The 20,924-nt window shown below is 34.7% G+C and overlaps 1 protein-coding gene across 2 annotated transcripts; it reads right to left on the reverse strand.

The window, feature by feature from the left end:
- Nucleotides 1–454: 454 nt before the first annotated feature.
- LOC145597363 (uncharacterized) lies at nt 455–20,484 on the reverse strand. 2 transcript variants are annotated; one of them, XM_081653519.1, is made up of 24 exons: nt 20,090–20,484; nt 19,823–19,932; nt 18,905–18,977; nt 18,613–18,674; nt 17,222–17,363; nt 16,810–17,028; nt 16,628–16,694; nt 13,151–13,550; nt 12,428–12,575; nt 12,132–12,292; nt 9,239–9,338; nt 8,637–8,711; nt 8,373–8,507; nt 8,036–8,125; nt 6,303–6,485; nt 6,095–6,199; nt 5,149–5,307; nt 4,388–4,432; nt 4,078–4,299; nt 2,905–3,011; nt 2,767–2,823; nt 1,583–1,631; nt 1,185–1,452; nt 455–781 (listed from the first exon to the last, which is right to left on the reverse strand). In XM_081653519.1, exons 1-23 carry the CDS (start codon nt 20,228–20,230, stop codon nt 1,291–1,293), a joined length of 3,012 nt encoding a protein of 1,003 aa, XP_081509645.1. In that variant the 5' UTR covers nt 20,231–20,484; the 3' UTR covers nt 455–781; nt 1,185–1,290. The 2 variants fall into 2 exon arrangements, with proteins under 2 accessions (XP_081509645.1, XP_081509644.1); XM_081653518.1 differs by having other exon boundaries at nt 1,583–1,655.
- Nucleotides 20,485–20,924: the final 440 nt, after the last annotated feature.

The following is a 20,924-nucleotide window of genomic DNA, read 5'->3' on the forward strand; positions in this document are numbered from 1 at the left end:
AGTTGCCCAAATTTTGATAAAACAATATAATCTAATTAGATGATGAATCATTCTTTTACATTTCGATATTTTGTTTAATATTCGAATATTTTTTTTTAAAGTTAACAAATGAAGACATCTCAAAGAGTCAAAGTGTAATAAATATATTAAAACTGAAATAGTGAAACTTATACGAATTACATGATTACAATGCTCTTTAAAATTAAGTAAAAATATTTTTTTTTTCATTAAAACATAAAATTGTAATCATAATAAAATACAAATAATAAATTCATGAGAATAATTCTTAATTTTTTTTCAGTACTTTTTTTTTTTTCTATAATAACAGGACCTAAATGGCTATCCTTGTCACAAAACCCACCACTAGGAGGGAATGGCAAAGGATGAATCAAAATTTACAAAGTATTACATGAGAGCACAAGAGATTTTTTTTCTCACAATTTACAAACTACACTAAGGCAAAACAATCATACGACATTTACTTCCTGTGATATCTCATTACATGAGGAACAATCTATGAAATTATAGCGACTCTTGCATTGGGAATTAGGAATACATACAAAGACATGCTCAATGCCTATGTACAGAGTTCCTATCGCCGCAATTGGCATGTACAAGAGGCTAAGGTATTGGTTAAAAGAACAACAAGAATAATGAGGAAAAAAAATGTGAACTAAAAAAGAGGGAAGAAGGCCCAACACAAATCGAAAGAATCATAAAGAATCCGCATCACGCAACAAGCTTGCCACCAAAAAAACTTGGCAATGAAATCTCCACTCACCTATAAAGCAACATGGAATCAGGTCAGGTTGTAAGCATAAAAAATAATTGAAATAAAGAAATAAATAAATAAATTATTTTTTTTTTTTAAAAAAAGGAGTTGAAGGGGCTGTTGGTAGACAACAAGCCAATAATCTTACCTCATCTCTTATTTTAAATCCTAACCTACTCATGTCAACAAAATACCACAAGCTAAGCTTGGTCTAGTAGTTAAGATGGTTCTTCCTAGCATTGAGGTTGAGAATTCAATCCTAACTAGATGCACTTTGAGGAAGGGAGTAGCTAATAGCCTAGGCTTGTGTTTGGTTCGCATGATTAGAAGCAAGCAATAAGACCCAGCAAATAGAACAGAAGGGAGTTAAAACAGTGGGGGGGTGTTGGGAAACGAAAAGAAGCAAACTCACAATATATATCGAGGTTCAGGGATGTAACCTCAACTTCTCCAAGCATGGAATTATCAAAAATTGCAAGGAGTAAATGTTGAAAACAAGCAGTAGTAAGATTATGTTGTTAGGACATCTTCAATGCCTGCTTCATTTGCGAAAGTGCTGAAGGATGCATTCTATTTATTGCAGCATTAAATGTATCTCCATGAAGGGAAGCACATGTTTGAAGGTTTTCTCTCACTGCATTCTCCAGTGACATCTGATTGATAGGGTCTGAGGATTTGATCTACAATGAAACAAACGCACATGTCAACCTCAGTCGCCCCCAACACACACACACACATATCCTACTCCCTCCAAAAAAAAAAAAAAACAATAAAACTTTTTTCAAATAATAATGTTTCCTTGCTGCTTACCTGGCGCTTCTTGAACTCTTTACTCAGAACAGCTCCTTCAATTTGAGGCCTGATGGAAGTCATGTTATCACCACTGAATAAGGGGAAGAAACAAATAATATGGGCTAACAAGGTCAATCAACACATCAGACACCTAATTTTAGGAATGCATAGGGAAATTTACATCTGAGACACAAGTTTCTCTGATGCACAATAATGTTTAAAAACCTGTGTACTGTTTTAGAACCAGAAGACTTTAAAAGCTCATCATAAATTTTTGAACATCCAAAAATGGTTGAAACGTCTTGGAACAGAGATCACCCAGGAGAAATGAAAATATACTTGCATATTAAAGTTGCCCACCCAATTCTGCAATTTCTATGTTACTTATTTTTGGATTAAGATATAATCAATAAGAGATAGAAGGGATAGGCATGAATCTAGAACTAAGATAGAAGGGATGGACACGAATCTAGAACCAAGGGGCAGTGAGATAAGCGTATGTAAGTATGTTGGCGGGATGGTAGCATCATACACTCAGATGAAGGCATGAGTAAGATCTGCTTGCAGTGAAAGAAGTAAAACAATAGCAAAGACACATTCCGTGGTTTTGTAGTGAACTGGCGAATTGCAGTGATTAAAGATAAGAGTATATAAGAAGATTAGGGAAGGGTAGTTGTCTTGACAGGACTATGGAAAAGATAATGATAATTTATCTTTTGATTTCCGTAATTAATTACTCTTTTTTTACTCAAATTTTTATAATGTAGTAGATATTGTCAAATAAAATTAAATATTACTATAAAATTCTTTCAAAAAAAATCTCTGTAAAATACTCAAAGTTTTTGTCCTCGTTCCCAAACTTCATTAATTATAACATTTCCTAGTTCATCGTCCCATGCAACTCAGATGACCTTTGGGTCTTCTACAAATTTTTGACACAAACTTGCCAATATGACTAAAGCAACACAAATTATCCCAGTAGCAGCACAAAGTTGCAGTTTCCACAATTTACATTAAAAAAAAAAAAAAAAAAAAAAGGGGGGGATGCAATTGCTGCCAAAGTACTCTTACACATAATAGGGAACCTACATGCTGAGGTGAAGAAAGTGAGCAATTTAGTGTTGTTTATGTCAGTTATCACAAATGGCCAAAAGTTCATGTCATTGGATGTAAATTTCCACAAGAACATACAGCTATCATACCTGGACTCTCCTTCTGACAAGTCATCATTACCACCCAAGATTACACTGGTACAAGTACTGAATAAACAGAGCAAATAATCAGATCGAGAAATAGCTTAGTACTGGATAGGGAAGACATCACTTTCATTTACTAATTACCTGAGGATCTGGTCAAGTTTATCAAGAACTTGAGGTAGCCTTAAGGACAAAATAACAGACAGCGCTAAGCCAATTATTTTTCTCTGAATTGAAGTCATATTATCAACCTGTAATCAACCAAAATCAGACTGAGAAAAGAGGAAACAAGCAGACTCATACTATGACAGAAAATCAATGCAGGAATATGTTGCAAGCTCAGATAGTATCAGTATTTGATGAATCGCTATTCTGTACATGCAAGTCACACTAATTCAATTATATATGATTATATGAATATAGCTAGATTAATTTGTAAGGAAAAATGCAACAGATATCACTTCCAATGCACCTGCCAACAAAAAAATCCCAAATTTAACCATATTCTATTCAACGACAAGGTTCCTCCAACCTTTCTTTCAAAAAAAAAAAAAAAAGGTTCCTCCAGCCTAAACTGAACTTGTTGAAAACAAGCAAATTCATATATTGGAGAAATCATATACTTATGTTGTACATTAATGACCAACTATTTACCTTATAAATTACAAGTGAATATGAATGAGAATGACTTTGGTACCTTCCTTAATAAAAGTGAGTGTGCATATCATAGACCAATAATGTTATCCACTGGCAGAAAAGAATATTTCAACCAAAACCTTCTCAGTCACTCATTGCACAACTAATTTAAGATTCAGGGATATCAAGTAAAAAGGATATCTGATACACGATAGAGCTAATTGGGCTATTGGATCAGAGAATCCTGTTGCCAAACACTGACTTTTTCTGCAACAAAAGGTTTTATCCTATCAGGGCCAAACTACAGATCTCAATACACTACACAAAATCATCCTTCCGAAATCAGTTTATGAATGATGTGCAAGTACTAATTATCCCACCATTATGACCAACAACAGGGATCTTCAACCAATTGGCTAATTACCTGTAAATGATAATTAAATTTCCTTGTAGAAATTTAGCAAGTTATAGGCACTCTATGAGAATTCCCAAACAAACTATCATAAGATATGCCTCTTATCACCCCCTGCCCCTAACACCCCCATATTATGATTCTTCATGAACTAATTGAATTTCTCCAGATACTTTCAGAAACTATTGGATAAGACACATAAGCATTTGGAACCCAAAAAAAAAAAAAAAAAAAAAAAAAAACACATAAATTATACATATCACACTGACCTTCTCTAGCCATATATCAACCAGACAGAGAAGTAGGTTTTCTTCCATAGGAAAACCTGCACTTTGGAGTTGTTCCAAAAGTGAAGACTCTGATGTCAACTGGGCAAGGTAATTAGTGTTCAGCACTAAAATCCTCGCTAAAATGGCGGCTGATGATGATTTTACAGCTGTTTTAGAGGGGTCACGCTCATCTCCTCCACACAAACAGGCAACAACCAATTTCTGTAAGCACATTAAGGCAAAGAAAAACAATTATTATGGTGTTATACGAAGAGGCTTCAAATTTTATAAGCAATAAAGATATAACCACCTGAAGAGTACTGCTGATAAGTGGAGGTACTTCCATAGGGTAGCACTGCAGGAAAGATAAATGTAGTAAGTAGTAGTGCTGATGCACTGTAGAAGTAAATACTTACGTAGCAATTCATGCATGAGACAGACGAGAAGATCAAATATCATAGAAGCTGGCCACCTTTTTTTCTAAGTAACAATTTATTTCTTAGTAACGCAAAACAGATATATACTTTGAAAATCCAAATTCATATGGTGTCCGATTTACACTACTTGAGCATTGAACTAATCAACTATCTAATTTCAAATGACTCATCAAAATGTCAGTGCTTATGACAAAATAGTTCAGTAGACAGATATCACACACAATCAGATCAATGGTTAACTACACAAATGGTTAACTACACAAAAGCACATCCCCCCCCCCCCCCCCCACCCCTCCTCCGAAACAAAAGCCAAAAAGACGCACAGCCACACCCACTTGAAAAAAAGCCAAAAATTCACACAGCTGACCCCAACCCCCTAGAGCTCCTACCCATCGATGGTATAAACATCGATAGAGGCATCTAAATCATGTAGATGCTAGTAAATATTTAGGGCACAGACTCTATTTAACTTAGGCATTAATATTAGAGACTAAGATATGCAGCTAGGTAATATGAAGGCATATGATCACTGGTATGTACACATTTTAACATTAGAATATCGATGTATTCGTACAATCAGCTGATGATATAACTTTCACATTAAATAAGCGACATGTAAAATTAAAGGACATACCTGCACTAGAATATCAATGACAGGAAGGACTGACAGAAGGCCCCTATCATTTACATTTCCAACTATCATATCCAGAAGTTTAGCTACACTAGAGGCATGGCGGCTTAAGAACTCAGTACCACCCAAGATTATGTAATCTTCAATAATGTCAACCGCAACCTACAAAAGAGCCACATAACCAACAATAAGAAACAAAATCAAACCTGTCAACTAAATTAGGATACATGATACCAAATAATGCCCCTCAAATGCTCAAACTACTAATCTACAAAATCATACTTATACATATGATGTTAATCACAAATTAAGAATACCAATTTTGCCTCATTTATCAATAAATAAATTAAAAATAACTTAAAAATTAAACAGAGAGTCATACACTACCTTTATTCTTTTTTATTCTACTCAATCACTATAGATACGCAATTTTTTAAAAAAAAATAATGAAAAATGTGAGTGGGTGTAAGATAAGTAGGATAAAAGAATAGAAAGGATGTAGAAAGGTGGATGGGTGAAAGGAAAAAGGTGAATAAAGTAAGAGAGGGTGTGGAAAGATGTAATTATTGTGGGGTTAAAGAGGTAAGATGGTAAAGGGGACAGGCCAAAAATAGAATAAGGCAAAGTGAATAGAACAAAAAAGAATGAACTAAATGAAAAGTGAGTATAACAAAAAAGAACAAACTAGTATGGAAAGTGAGTTAAACAAAAAGGAACGGAGGGAGTATACTCTTCTTAAACAGTTTGTCCCAAAATCTTTTCAAGTTCCAATTTTGAGTATAGAGATGACAATTAAAAAAAGATTTTACTCTCTCTCTCTTTCTTTATATTTCTATCTTTGTTACAACACACTTGATCTTCGTGTGCAAAAAAGGGGAATGGAAGGGAGTAACTGTTGGCAGTAACCTATACAATAAAAATGCAAGGAAAATGAAAATTAAAATCTAACCGTCAGGTGATCAAAACTTCTTTCAATGATATCCACAAGACACGGGAAGAAGTCCAATAGGTGTGGAACCATTGATGGAGCATAAGTAAGGGTAGTCTCCCACAACTGCAAGACAAATTAGTAATTAACCCATTAACATTGCAGAATTGAGAATGCTTACCACATCTATTCCTCTATGCACACCCATGAAAAGGAAATAAAGGCTTACCACCATACTGTCCTCCATAAGATTGAGTTCATCTGGACCATTCACATCTATTCCTCTATGCAAAATGGGCAGTAATACATTGTAGCATATAGGTGACTGATACCCAAGGGCCACAACAAAGTTCTTTAGTGCAATTAGAAGCTGCATTTGCAGAAGACTCTCTCCAGAAGACTCATCCCAGACCTTGATAGATAGAAATTTCAGGTTAGAAATTGATCTCCTTTTACAATCAAGGAAGATATTATAAATGGACAGTCCTATCCCATTAAGAGCAAAAACATCCTTCAACATAAGAGTGATAATGTATTTGAGAATCACAATCCCAGGCTAGCAAGGAGGACTGTCCTTTCTTGAATAGAGGGGGATTTTCTTTCCAACCCAATTAGAATGAAAAAGCAGAGGACTAGGTTTGAAGTGTGTTCCTTCTCATACATACAGAGTATTCTACCAATATGCCTTTAAAACATACCAAACTCACCAATAACATACTACAAAGAAAGGCTTAAGCATTGCAGAACTTATTCTTTTTCCATTCTATTGCAAAGATGTAGTGCACTAACAGCCTAAAAAAAGAAGCAATGTATTAAAGCACAGCAATATTTTTACAATAGCTAATCAAAAATTTGAAGTGCCGGTGATCTGCCTCAATAACTTGAACAAGGAATTCCATGTCTTTCACCATACCCGGCTATAGACCCAAGCAATGTTACAAGGAACGGGATTCGATTCGAAACGTGGTACGGAAACGAATACGCGGAACGCTACCCGTGGTGAATCCGGTACGATTGGGTACGAAATAGTAAATTAATAAAAAAGAATATAGGTGATTTTTATTAATAGATTTTATATTAGAAATTAAAATAAACACAAATATATAATAATTCCTCCAAAAATATGTATTTAGGTGAGTGGATTGCTAAAAAATTAGAATATATAAAATAGAAGGCCCAAGTTGCTCATTGAAAAAAGGCCCAGTTGTTGATAGAGGTTTAAGCCCATTCACCAATTGAAACAAAATCCTAGCTGCCACCCTAGTAAAATGTTACAGCTATGTAAAACATGAGAGAGGAGAGAGAAAAAAGTCAGAAAATTTTCAAAAATTAAATAAGCAATGCACGTGAAAGAAGGAAGAGAGAGAATATTGCACTGCAAATGTCGGGAAACAACCCATTAGAAGTTGCAGAGGGAGAACAACCGTCTTCGGTCAGCCACAACTAGGAGTCGCCACCTTCAGCGTTCTGGTTCGCGACCACTAGCGACTCACTTGACGTTTGTTCCGCGTTCCGGTTCGCACGAATCAGTTCGCGATTCGTGGCACCGTACCGCGTTCCTTGTAACGTTGGACCCAAGTATAAACAAAATATATCAAAACAATAGATATATTGCTATTCTGTAACATTAGTAGACTAAGCCAGACCCCAATAAGCTAGACGAGTAAACTCAACCAGTCTGAGACTTTCAAAATAGCTTCATCACTAGGTAAAAATTTCATAAAGATTGACTTCCCCTATTCCCCAAAATCCTGAACACCATCATTTTTACTAGGTGATTGCTGTTGTAACCATTTTTAAGGAAGAAAAATAAAAATCTTCCAAGAGCCATGATTGTCTTTTAAGGAGTTAACAAACAAACAATTCATGGAAGTTGCTCCTGAGGGGACTGACAGCAGATCAATCAATATTCTAAATTTCTAATATTGACTAGCTGAAACAAATAAAAGATTCAAATTATACCTTCTGGAAAAACTTCACTAACTTGTCCACATAAGGTATTACTTGACCAATGTGTCCAAGAAGAACAGATATCAAATTCAAAACCTGGACCTGGAAGAAGACCACAATAACAGCAAAACTAAATTAGTACTTGTTCTGGAAATCAACATATAATATTGTCACAATCACTCTTTTGGTTTAAACATCCACACAGAGAGTGGTTCTTGTGGATGTTTAAATTGGCTATGATAAAAGAACCACCAAGACCAAGAACAGATATATAAGAGTGGGAACTAGACTACGTATAGAGTACTATTAATTGGTAGAAAAATGGAAAAAAAAAAAAAAGGGAGTTTACCTTTGAATCAAACTCCGCAACCTCCTCAACCAAATTAAAACATGAATCCCAACATAATGGTAGAAGATCGGTGAAGTCCTTCTCAGAAAAGTTCGAGTCTTCTATTAGCAAGCACAAAGTCCTACATGCTGCCAGCTAGAGTAGGGAAAAATTGATAGCTTTTCAACAATTGGGTCATTTAAAATACTTGTGCAATAAGAAGAAATTAAAAAAGGTAGAAAGCTAAAACAATTAGCAACTTGCAACAAGAGAGGGATTACATACTCTCACAGCAAGGTCTCTATCCTGGAGCAGCTTGATGGCAGCACAATACACTGATCTCTTTGTATCATCTTTAATCTATCAAGTAATTCAGAAAAAAGATATAGTAAAAAAAACTGAATAATGTTGAGGCATAAATACAGTCAAGGAATCAAGGAAGCCTGGCAAGCTTACATATATATGTGTGTGTGCGTGCGACCACGCAAATGTGTGGGTATTTATCACAATATTTAATGCTAGTATCCAGGAAACAAAGGTGAGAGAGGGGGCAATCCATCCAACTCTAATTGATAATAAGCAATTAAACACCCAGTCCCGACATAAAGAGTGTGTGGGAATAAATCACAATTTTTAATGCTAGTATCCAGGAAACAAAGGTAAGGGAGGGGGGCAAGCCATCCAACTCTAATTGATAATAAGCACCCAGTCCCAACATAAACATCCAAATCGACAATGAAAATAATTTGAAGAAAGTAAATTGGGTGAAACATTAAGTTTAACGAGTCAAATTTAATAATTATTTGAAAAGACCCACCAATTAGTCACTTATTTCATAACAACATATCTCTATAATTGTATATGGAAATACAATCAAGTATAGTTACCTCTGACACCCATTGACCAAGTATCAATGCAACCTTCCGATGGATGACACGCATGTTGGGATGATCATTTGTTAGTTCCAACGACAAAGCACCATTAAACCTATAATATTGATCAAGTGCCACAGCCTATTGTTACTATGCTGATGCAGAATTATGTCGCTAATTTTATATGGTGCCACCAAAGAGAAATACACAGGCAAAAGAGCAGATAGAACCTCATTATCGAAAAGAAAAAATTTAGAAGCAAAGTACACCTCACCTTACCTCCTAGTTTCATCTTCTAAAAGGATCCATATCCAATAACAAGATACCCATACGTCACGAGTAGATTATGGTTATAAAAATAAAAATTATTAAAAAAAAAAAAATGAGCTTCAAGGATCAGCATTTTCGCACAATATACCTATAAGCAGAATTCCTGAAGCTAGAAATGTTTCAAAGGACGGATTTTTTTTTTTTTTTGTGTGTGTGTTTTTGACTTTTAGCACGGATTTGAATAAAATTCCAGGCCTCCATGAAAATACAATTTCTAGACCTTCAGCTTTTAAACATTAAAATTATTAAACGTGGATCTGTATTAGAACCAGATTATTTAGGTTAGTGCAGGAAAGTTAATCCTGTCAACAAACTTTATAGATAATGAAAGCTGTGAGACGTGTGCGCGCACACACAAAATCTCAACTACTGATTTTTTGTTTGTTTTCGGTTATGCAAGGAGATGGGAAAGGATTTCAAGTGAAATCCTTAAGGTCTTTTATCTTATTGGAAGAAGAAAATATCACAAGCAATTTTTCATATGCAATCCATAGACACTTCCTCTGTTTCTAAATACTTGAAATACTTCGATATAACGGACATGTCACAATGCTTGCAACACACCAAAAATTTTAATAAAAAAATAATAATAATTAAAAGCCCAAAGTTACAATATTCCCCTTTTCAAACAACTTTGATGGCTCATCAACTACCCCCTAAAATTAATAATACTCCTAACCAATTAAACTATGTCACTCGGACTCGGGTACCCATGGTGCATGTCCAAGTATCCGACTTGACTATTTTGTGAAAAATACTACGATTTTGAACTAAAATGAAGTGTCCATGTGCCATACCCATGTCTGATGGTCCAACACGTGTACTTGGCTAAAATGAAGAGTCCGAGTAACATATTAAACTCTCAACTCATTTCACGAGAAAAGGAACAATCTCCCTATCTCTCTTTTTAACTTCCTTCCCCATGACCGCCATTATTGCCTCCCTCCCCTTCCCCATACCATACGCGACCTACAACACCCCTTCTCTTTCATCACTCTCCACTCCTAAGGAAAAATATATATATCATTAATTCCATCATTTCCCAATGTTAATAATGGTCATCCAAGGAGGTAGGAGAGGACTTAATGTTATACTAGTCTTTTTTTCAAGAAAGAGGATATTATCACTAGTGATTAATCATAGGCAATCCTCAAAACAAATTAGATACATAAATTCAAATAAAATTTAGTCTCCAATTTACCACTAACATCAATTTCAATAATCTACGAATTCTTGACATAATCTTGACCATTAACCTAATCCATGAAAAAGTGAACTTACCTCAAAATATATTAGATAGTCTAAATCTTCAACCTACCCAACAGAAAAACCCTCTTGATGTTTGGTAGTTTAGTATCTGAGAACATAGGTTGGGTCCAAAAACAAGGGAGAGCTTTTGAGCAACTACGTAGCTTGGAGATACGTGATAGAAGTCATAGTTCAGAGACCAAAGAAAGCATTGTCATCTCATGCTTAAGTTATATTGGTTAGTTTGTGTTAAATTGTTGTATAAAAAAATATAATGTACGCCAAGCATTGCATACAACCAAGGATCCTAAATAGAATTTGAGTTTCAAATTTCAATAACCTTTTCCATTTGATATTCAAAAACTTAAATTACGAAATTAAAAAAAAAAATGAAATTTCAGTATTCTTAAATTTCAAACATGAACAATTCTTAATATATTGGAGTATTACTATTACATTTTTGTACATATGTAAGATCTTAAGAGTCCAAAGAGTTTGATCCAACAGTCTGACCCAAAATACCCACACCAATCCAAAGTAAAATTCTAATCCTCATAATTCAGTAAATTGATGTTACCCTCTTCTCATCATTTTTCTCCATTTTAGATTTTGTCACATGATATTTCATTTCAACAATAGTTGATGCAAGAAAATACGTTTTTAAATCTGAGCACCGCTAACAAAACATATAGAAGTAACTACCAACAAAGGAATAATCTATTCATCATGCAAACCAATCTTTTTAAATTTCAAGTAACTTCTTCATCTATCCAGCAATTATCATACCTATTCCACTGGGAAAATTTTGCTTTTTGGGCTATCTCAATCAAAAAATGATTTCTTTTCATTATCAAACATTTATACCATTCTTTTTTTTTTTGTCTTATCTATTTTTTGGGGGAGGAGGAGGGGGGGTGGTGGTGTTGGCAAGTGATGCAAATGTGCTAATCAGCTCCCTAGCAGCTACATATAAAACTAATTTCCACAGATATATTCCATGATTGCTACAGTTGAAAATCAACTAAAATATCAGTCTGAGAGTTGACCAAAAAATCTTACCAAAAACCATAAGCTGGCCAATAAGACAAACAAATCTTTATGACCTAATTTTTCATGCTCCAGAATAAAAGATATCCATTATCTATAACAAAAACACGGAGAACTTGCCATTTCACTAAAACTAAACAAAAATATTGAACTTTAATAGGAGAAAAAAAAAAAAAATCCACAATACATCCTTCTCATGAATAAACACCAAATATCAAAAGTGCTAACCAGTAACAAAATCTCAGTTAAAATTTGGAGTGATAAGAAATAAGCAAACACATACCAGTCTTTAAAGCTTAGGTAATTTGAGAGTTCATAATAAACATATGCTGCAGCTCCATAAGCAGCATCCTTGAGAAGCAATCCTGGGGTAATTTCAGTTACTGAAGTAGGGCAGCCGCTCATTGCTTCTTGAAGAATGGAGACTACCACAGGACCTAGCAGCTATAAACAACCATTGTAATGTCAATATCACAAGGCATCTTCTAGTCTGCAAGCAATTTTAAATTTTTAACGACTACATCATAAAGACACCCTAGATATACATGGCATGTCTATGAAAGATAAAACTTCACCTACTTGGCTGTACTTGTGAAATAAAACAATATAAAGAGCTTCAGCGCAGGGCCTTAGTTTCTCAGTCCACTGCACCATGTCTTGTTCATGATGAAAACCTTCAGGATTCTGGCTCCATTCTTCCAAATCACTTGCTGATAAAACAAAATACCTGTGTGACGTCACAGCCTTAGCTAGATACACACAACTTTAAATCTAAAGGATACAGATGAAGACAAATCATACAATTCAACAGCCAAAGCAGTACACATGTAAGTCGAATGGGGGTTTGTGCATGTGACCCATTTTGGCAGTTACCCGCGCAAGCGTGGGGTAGGGGACTTTGTTTCTTAGCAAACTGACAATGATATATTTGAGTTCAACACATGCTATATTTGGAGGGACTGTAATCAACATGCATCATTAAATGATCAACATGAAAATGTGAAAGGAGAAAACACATGACAAACAGCAAGAATCACGTGGTGACCCACAAAATTCAGTAGCACCCAAAATGTTCATGTGCCTAAATCAACAATCAGGCAGAGGCTTAGTTATCAAACACCCAGCTATATTCCTGATAAATATTCAAATATCAGTAGCATCCCTGTTAACTATCTAAACACCCAATGATATTCAAGGACTTAGTTCATGCTTGAAATAATTATAACCTACAAGTTACAAATACATGAAATCTGAAGATGATATAAGTAGCAAAACTGTATGTCTAAGCAGTTTCAAATTTACCTTCGCACTAATACATTGCATAAAAGTACCACAAGATCATTGGGGAAGAGCGAGGCAAGGTTCCCAGCAATGGCAGAAGAGATATTTTTCTTCCTCTGCTCTAAAGTGACTGCATTTTCATCCAGCACACGACCAATCAAACTAAGACTGTAGTCTTTACATTCCAGGGTAGATTTTACTAACACCATACACTGGATAAGAAATTGCTCAAATGAAAAAAGTTCAGCCTCTGGATTAGTGATCTTATTTAAGCAGAATTCCATGACTGGTGAAAGGACGCTCTTATCCCCAAATGAGAAAGGATGTTTTCCCTGGAAAGCAATTAGAACCTTCATCATCTTAGTGCATGCTTTCTTTGTGAAATCCCAGAACCTAGGATGCCGTTCTTGGAAAGATGAATCTGCATATAGATCCAACAATTATAAAAAAAACATATATTTAAGTTAGCGGAGAATCCAATTAACAAACACTAATATTACAATTATATTTTAGTACTATTGGCCCCTTAACAGCAAGGGAAAAGGTATACTTCGACAAAAAGATGTTTGCAATAATTAAGAATGTTACCAAATATAAAGATTACCAAGGGCTTTTATATGAAATACACACAAGGCCACAAAAAAAAAGATGTATGTTTAAATTTTGAAGCAAAATACCCTTAAAAAAACACAAATGCACAAACAACCACCCTTAGTTAGATCCTTTACTGTCATCACCATCTCGAAGCAACATAATCATTAAAAATAAAAACACTATCACCAGGCACTAGAGCCACCCTTAGCCAGATGAATATTGTTAAGGGGTGGCTTTAAGTAGACAAAATAGTACTTAAGGGTGGTTTTATAAGAGGGATTATAAACATAAAGGGTCTGGCAGAGGCTATTTAGTTAAATTTCCTTAAATGCAGCTTAGGATACAGTCACAAGTTTTCACAATTCAACACAGATGGATCTGGTAAGTTTAACTCCTTGCCCAGGAAAAAAGAGACATTCCAATTGCTCAACAAAAAAGCACTTATAAGAATGAAATATATTCCTTCCATCCTACATTTATCTTACGGCTAGGCATATTCAAGCACTAAGAATATAGTAGGGATGTGCAAAAAAAAGTGGTACACTACTAATGTTTAAGAAATTTTAAACTGGATATTAAAAGGAATACTAATAATAGAAAGTGTATGAATTGTGAGAGAAAAAAAGGATTGATTTGACAAAGTGAGAAGCATAGTCACCGAATACGTGAGTATAAATTTCGGTATGGTATGCAATCCACAGCTTAATTTGTTTAATTGGGCCAAAAGTTAACAATTGAGTCATAATTCGCCTTTGTCAATACACAGTATGCCTCAGTACCGAGAATAAAATAAAAGTTGGGGTGACTAGGATCCACTTAACATAAAGGGTTGGCAACTTTTTACTGAAGTAGGCAAATGGAAGACAATTTTCCCAAAATAAAATAGACGTATAGTGGAAGATACATATGGCACAGGAGTAAAAGAAGGTCCAATTGTATATCAAAATGAACGAATAGGATACTATTTACAAAGTAAATATATTACAACCCTTACTAAGAATAATTCAAGGATGATCACAAGTGCATACAAACACATAGATGGCAGCGAGCATATTGCATGAGATACAGGTCAGAAAAGTTCTGATCAATGACTTGACGTTAAGAAAAATAAACTTTAGCAAAGTATAGCGGGAATGGTATTGAATCTTCTAGTTTTTTTTTCTAATTCAGCACAAAAGTCATGCTCCATCAGATTCAATGATGCATATTTCAAAAAGAAATCTAGATTTTGTGATTGAATTATGATGACAACATTAATGAAATTAACAGGATAAAACTCAAAGATCACGGGTTTGAAAACATAAAAGTCGCAGCTATATGTTTGGTTCATTCTTTAAGCTCTTACTAAAGAGTACATGGTACCACTACTCCTCCAACTGAAACATTGGTAGACATTCTTATCATCTTAGAGACGAACAAGATTTCAAATCTAGTTGAACTAAATGAAGGTCAAGTACAAGAGGCAGTTTTATTTCCTCTTGATGATATAAAAGGTGATATGATGATTTTGATGCTATAGATCTGGAAAAGTGGAAAATGGTAAGTCGTTTTGATATCATTTTTGATCCCACACAAAATTTATTAGTTGATACTATTGGGGCTATGATTTCATTTTTATTGTTGAAGTGGCGAACAAGGAAGGTGACAAATATGCATTTTTTAATATTTTTGACAAGTTTACAACTTTCCTACAAGAGAGAACGGAGAAGCATAGAAAATTTCTTGGCTATTGTTCATTATCTTGTTTCCTAATTGGCAAATTCATTGAAAGATTCAAAGGGTAGACTAATGTGTTACGAATATCAAAAACTTTTGTGTGCACCCTATATACAATATTAGGGTACATTGAACAGTTTTAGGGTAACTTTTAGCCAATTTGGACTATCTTTAAATCTGATATGATTTTAATATATATAGGCCATGGGATAAGTTTTATAAGGGTAATGTAGTTACATTTACACACTGAGATTCAATTTTTAATCCTTTGAAGGAGTAACTTTCATCAATAAAACATATGTACGTAGTAATTGTTATTTATATTGAGGGAACTTTTTATCATTTTAGGGTAACTTTACAGTTTCTGTATAATATTTATTGGACACACAGATTTATTTACAAATTTGTATACAAATATTTACAATTCAATAAATTTTGATGATATCTTGGTTTGAAGAAGTTCAGTTGTTTGCCACGTACTAAAATTAAAGATAAGTTTGTTTCCAAGAGGAGGTGATGATGTGGGAGCATTCATGGTCTTTTAGAACTTAACTTAATGTAAGTCTAGCTTCAGCTTACATGTTTTTACCATTCACTAGAGTAGGTTTTTCGTGTTTAAAGCAAATTAGGATTCTCATATTTGTTTTAGAGATAGAGTTTTGTTTAGTTAAGGAATCTTATTAATAGTGTTCTTATAGCCTAGTTGTTTTCTTATCTACTGCTCCATTCCTATATAAATATTTATTTAAGCAATGACAATGTGAGAAACAAAAGAAGAAATTCAAAAAAATATTGAGTGGGGACTAAGGGAGTGGAGATAAAACAATTATATATGATAGAAGGCTACCAAGTATAAAAATGATACATTTATTTTGGAATGGACGTATAAGGCATGCGATATTTAGGAACGGAGGGAATAGCTTGTTATGCCTATCTAACACCAAACATCTTCAATAAAATGAGAGGTTTCAGCATTTAATTAATTGATGAGCATGGGGGAAACTCCTACAACTGACACTTGTATATCCTCAAAGTCACGACCTTTGAGTTTTATCTAGTTACTTTATAAAATTTATCATTTTAATTTAATCACAAACTCAAAAATTCACAATTTTCCTTTGAATTACACATCATTTTATAAAAGAAATATCAAGAGGGTGATGCCATGCTAGACAAAAAAAACCTTACAATAAGGAATTATTGACCGAATAGCGCTTAGTAACATGGGGGAAACCTCCTTGACCTGTCGGACTTCCTGAAAAGTAGGTACAGAATAATTATTCAAGACTACATTACATATGCCAAATCGAGTCAGTGAAAGCAAATGACAATCATGCAAACATTGTAGAAACAAAATCAAGGTGAAGCACCTGCATAGATTTGGAATCACTCTGGTGGCCGGAGATAACTAACTGGCGTATAATCTTTAAGCACAAATACCATCTCTCACATATTAGATACAGCTCATTTTGATGCTGGTCCAAGACATTTGAGCTGAAGCTATGTGCCAATTCAGAAAAACCATGCAAAATTCTCTGTACATCACTTTGCCAGAGATGCCAGCAGTAATCAAAGAAATGGGAAGAAATCTGCCAAGAACAACAAAACAAATTGTCAAAGGCAGTAGCTTTATTTTATCTTTATTAATCTTTATCATCATTTTGGTAATAAGCAACAATTTAGGTGGCATGTACAAATTTATTCTCTTTTACAAGATAAAGACAATGAGAGCAAACTCATGACATGTACTAAGGAGGCTAAAAAAGCCAAAGCCAACCAAACCTCTGCATAATTTCTTTGGTCTGAAGTTAGCCGTTTAGTTGACAACTCCTTTAAGGTCCGAAAGAGAATCAAAAAAATCCTATGGGAAGAAAGAACATCTGCTGATTGAAGCTGCTGAGCTAAAATTGAAAATAGTTCAGGCCTGAACAAGTAATCAAAGTTAGCCTCCATGAATATCAACAGTAGGGAAAGTGCATAAATTAAACATATACTAAATGGGTTATAAACTGATACCATAACTTGTCACCATACATCATTGCATTCAAAACAACTATTTATGATCCACTAGTATTATTCAGCAACATTGTACCAAAGCATTAGATAACTCCAAAGTTTCCAAACAAATATTTGATAAGAACATGTACTAAAAATGAACTGATTCAGGTGGCGTTTGAAAATTTTAAAGTCTCTCCCTCAATCCAGATAACTTTTGCTTACATCATTGTATAAAAAGGCTCAAGGCACAATGAAGCGATGAAGAACCTGCTGCTCCTGGGCGCGCCTTGGTGCGCCTCTTTGAAGCAAGGCACACAATATAAAACAATTTAAGAAATTCGCCTATGTGCGCCTCTTTGAATGCGCCTCGCCTAGAGCAAAAAAGGCACTCTACCCTAATCGCCTAGCGCCTTAGGTGCGCCTTTTTATACACTGGCTTACAAAAGTTTCCCAAATTTGTGGTGACAAAAAAACATATTCTGGTAGAGCTCGATAACTTTCACATACTCCCCAATAAACTTAGTAACATTTGTAACTCCTCAAATTATATATTCGTCCAAACAAAAAGCAAGGAACCCAGCAAGAATCCATTAACATCAAGTCATCAAGAAACTGAACATTCCCACCCCCCCCCCCCCCAAAACAACAACAAGAAGGCCTTAGTACCAGAATGAATTGGGTTCGGCTAACATGAATCGCCATTCCCCCCCCCCCCCCAAAAAAAAAAAATAAAAATAAAAAAAAATGAGTAAGACATTATGTAATTGAACATAAACCTTGGTCACACGGAAATGCATCATCCTTACTCTTCTATATTGAGGTCAACATCAACACCAGTATTGACCCAAAGCCTCTGTAAAAGGCTCCCAACCAAAGCTGGGTAAAGGGAAATGCATGTTTACAACCTTAAACCAGTACTTATATAGAGACTATTCAATTAATTTCTTGATCTAGAGCACTACATATATAAGAACATGCAATAAAAAATACTCATTTTGATCTAGACAGCTATAATCCAAAGTTAGAGAAAAAACTATATAAAGTAAACAGTTGGGTCCCTGATGAAGGTATTTCTTCCCACAAGTACTCCTCAAAACTCAGTCAAAGAGCACTAGAGCAATAACTCAGGAAAAAAGTGCCTTGTAAGATGATTTAGCAAGTGTAGGCACACTTACCACTCTTTAGGATAATCAAAACGTGCAATTTTTGAAATCAAAACTGCCAGCATCAAAGCTATCTGCAATCCACAAGAAGTGATATTTCAGCAATTATAATGCATGATGCAGCCAAGAAAAGCTAATCAAACTCCAATGTTTTAAAGCTAAAACTGTTATACAAGAGAAGACCAAGCATTATACATAATATAAAGCCCATAGTCCCAAATGCTTATTCAGCCTTAGCCCTTAACTCTAGCTCACCCAGACTGCAGACAAAATGAACTGTTCATTAACAGTATAGATACATGACCTTATCATTTTCTTCTCTCAAATAAGATAGCAACTTTTGCCTCAAATGAATCTTCTCCTCCGCGCTGATTCCCCTGAGAAAAGCATTTAAGAGATGAGTCACAACAAGGTAGAAATGAATCATCCAATAAGACTAAGCAAATGAGTCCTAGAGATTATGCCAGGACAAACATAAAAAAAGTATGTATTTGATAATAGTTCTATTATTTAGGATCAGAAAGTTCTTTTTTCTGAATGCATACAGCAGAAATTTAAGCCAGCATAGTTCGTTTCAGGTTTTCAACAGATGCCTCGGTGAATATAAGCTGGGGCAACCCGAAACAGTGATAGGACTATAGGAGCCAAAGGCCAGCACTTACAAGTTACAACTCCCCAGCCAAATTTTATCAAAAAACCAAGTTATCAGCAACAAACAGCAGTGGAAAAATAAAATAAGAACACTCTATAAAGACAGCACACAGTCCTCCAAATTGAACCTCATAATCAAATTAATAGTTACTCAATCAAGCACATTCAACTTTTATCTTGTGGCAAGGTGAGATGATTGATGTCAATAATTAGTGTCATGCTTAAAATGTATTATCAATATCTAAAGATAATAGAATACTTTTCACCACAAAGAAATGAAAGAACGGTTTATTTCATTTGATTTTTGGCAACTAAGTACAATTATACATCCAAAAAAAAGTACACAACTTCACCTACTCAAGTCCAAACATTAGTATACTTTTCACCGCAAAAAATAAAAATAACAATAAAAAAAATAGTTGTATTCTTTTAAATGCCAAACAAGAACATCAAATTGACGCGAATTTACTTGGATTCGAATCAAAATTTGGTGACATTCAATCAAAGAGCAACAAAACAAAACATAAAATTCAACAACAATGACAAAGTTAAAACAAATAAATGATCTTACATAGAATCGCGCCTATTTCGCCAATACCGGTTAATACTGTTCTTAAAATAAACCGTAGCCATCAAACGAACATCAACCTGAGCAGCCAAATCTTGCGCAGTAATCACCTCCTACATTACACACAATACAATCACTCAAAACCTTAACATTCATGCAACCAAATTTCCATCACTAACCAAATTAAACAAACATCTACATACAACAAAAACCCTAGAAATTGAATATTAAATCAAATTAACAATCAGAAAAAGGAAAACACATATATACCAATAAGCAAGAGCAGAAACCAGGCCGACTTTCGGACTGAGAAAGCGCAGTTTCCGCAGGTTTTCTCACAGTTTGGTCGCCGCTGAGAGAATTAGCGAGCAATTGATACATCATCGGAAGGTCTGAAGCAGACAACGCCATTGAAATCCTCGCTTTCTCTTTCTATATTTGAATTTGTTACAGCTTCGCTGTGAGAGTGGGATTCTCTCTCGAGCTTCTCGATCGTTTGGCTTTGGCGGAGAATGGAGAATTGGAGAGAGGTGAAGGTCGACAAAAATGGCGGAGATGGATTTGAGGAGAGAGAGGGATGAAGATGAAGAGCAGGTGAGTTATAGGGGGGTTTTACTGAGGAAAAAATGAGTAAGAGTATGAAAATGAAGGAAAGTTTCCTGGAATTTCTGTCACTACTACGGTCTACGGAGTAAAAAGAGAAGCGAGTAACGATATAAAACGGGAGGGGTTTTGTAGGGCGTATTTCCGTATTAAATGTTTCGTATTTAAATACTCCCTTCGTTTTTAAATATTTGCTCCACTTTCCTTTCGCAGTTGTTTTTAAATACGCTCCATTTTTTTTTTAATGGAATATAGGGAGGGGTGATTTCATTAAATAATACTCCCTCCGTCCCCTTTTGATAGTCCCTTATGGACAATTTTCACGGGAATTAATAAACACAAATAAGAATAGTTAAAGTACATTGAAAAAGTAAATTGACATTGGGTATGCAAAAAAGTAGAGAGAGAAAGTAATAAAAGTACATGGGAAAAAAAATTTACATGGGAAATTTAAATTTGCACAAGTATTGTTACAAATTGGAGGGAATTTTGGTAAAAAATT

This window comes from Chenopodium album, chromosome 20 (assembly GCF_948465745.1).
Source record: "Chenopodium album chromosome 20, dcCheAlbu1.1, whole genome shotgun sequence".
NCBI classification, from domain to species: Eukaryota; Viridiplantae; Streptophyta; class Magnoliopsida; order Caryophyllales; family Amaranthaceae; genus Chenopodium; species Chenopodium album.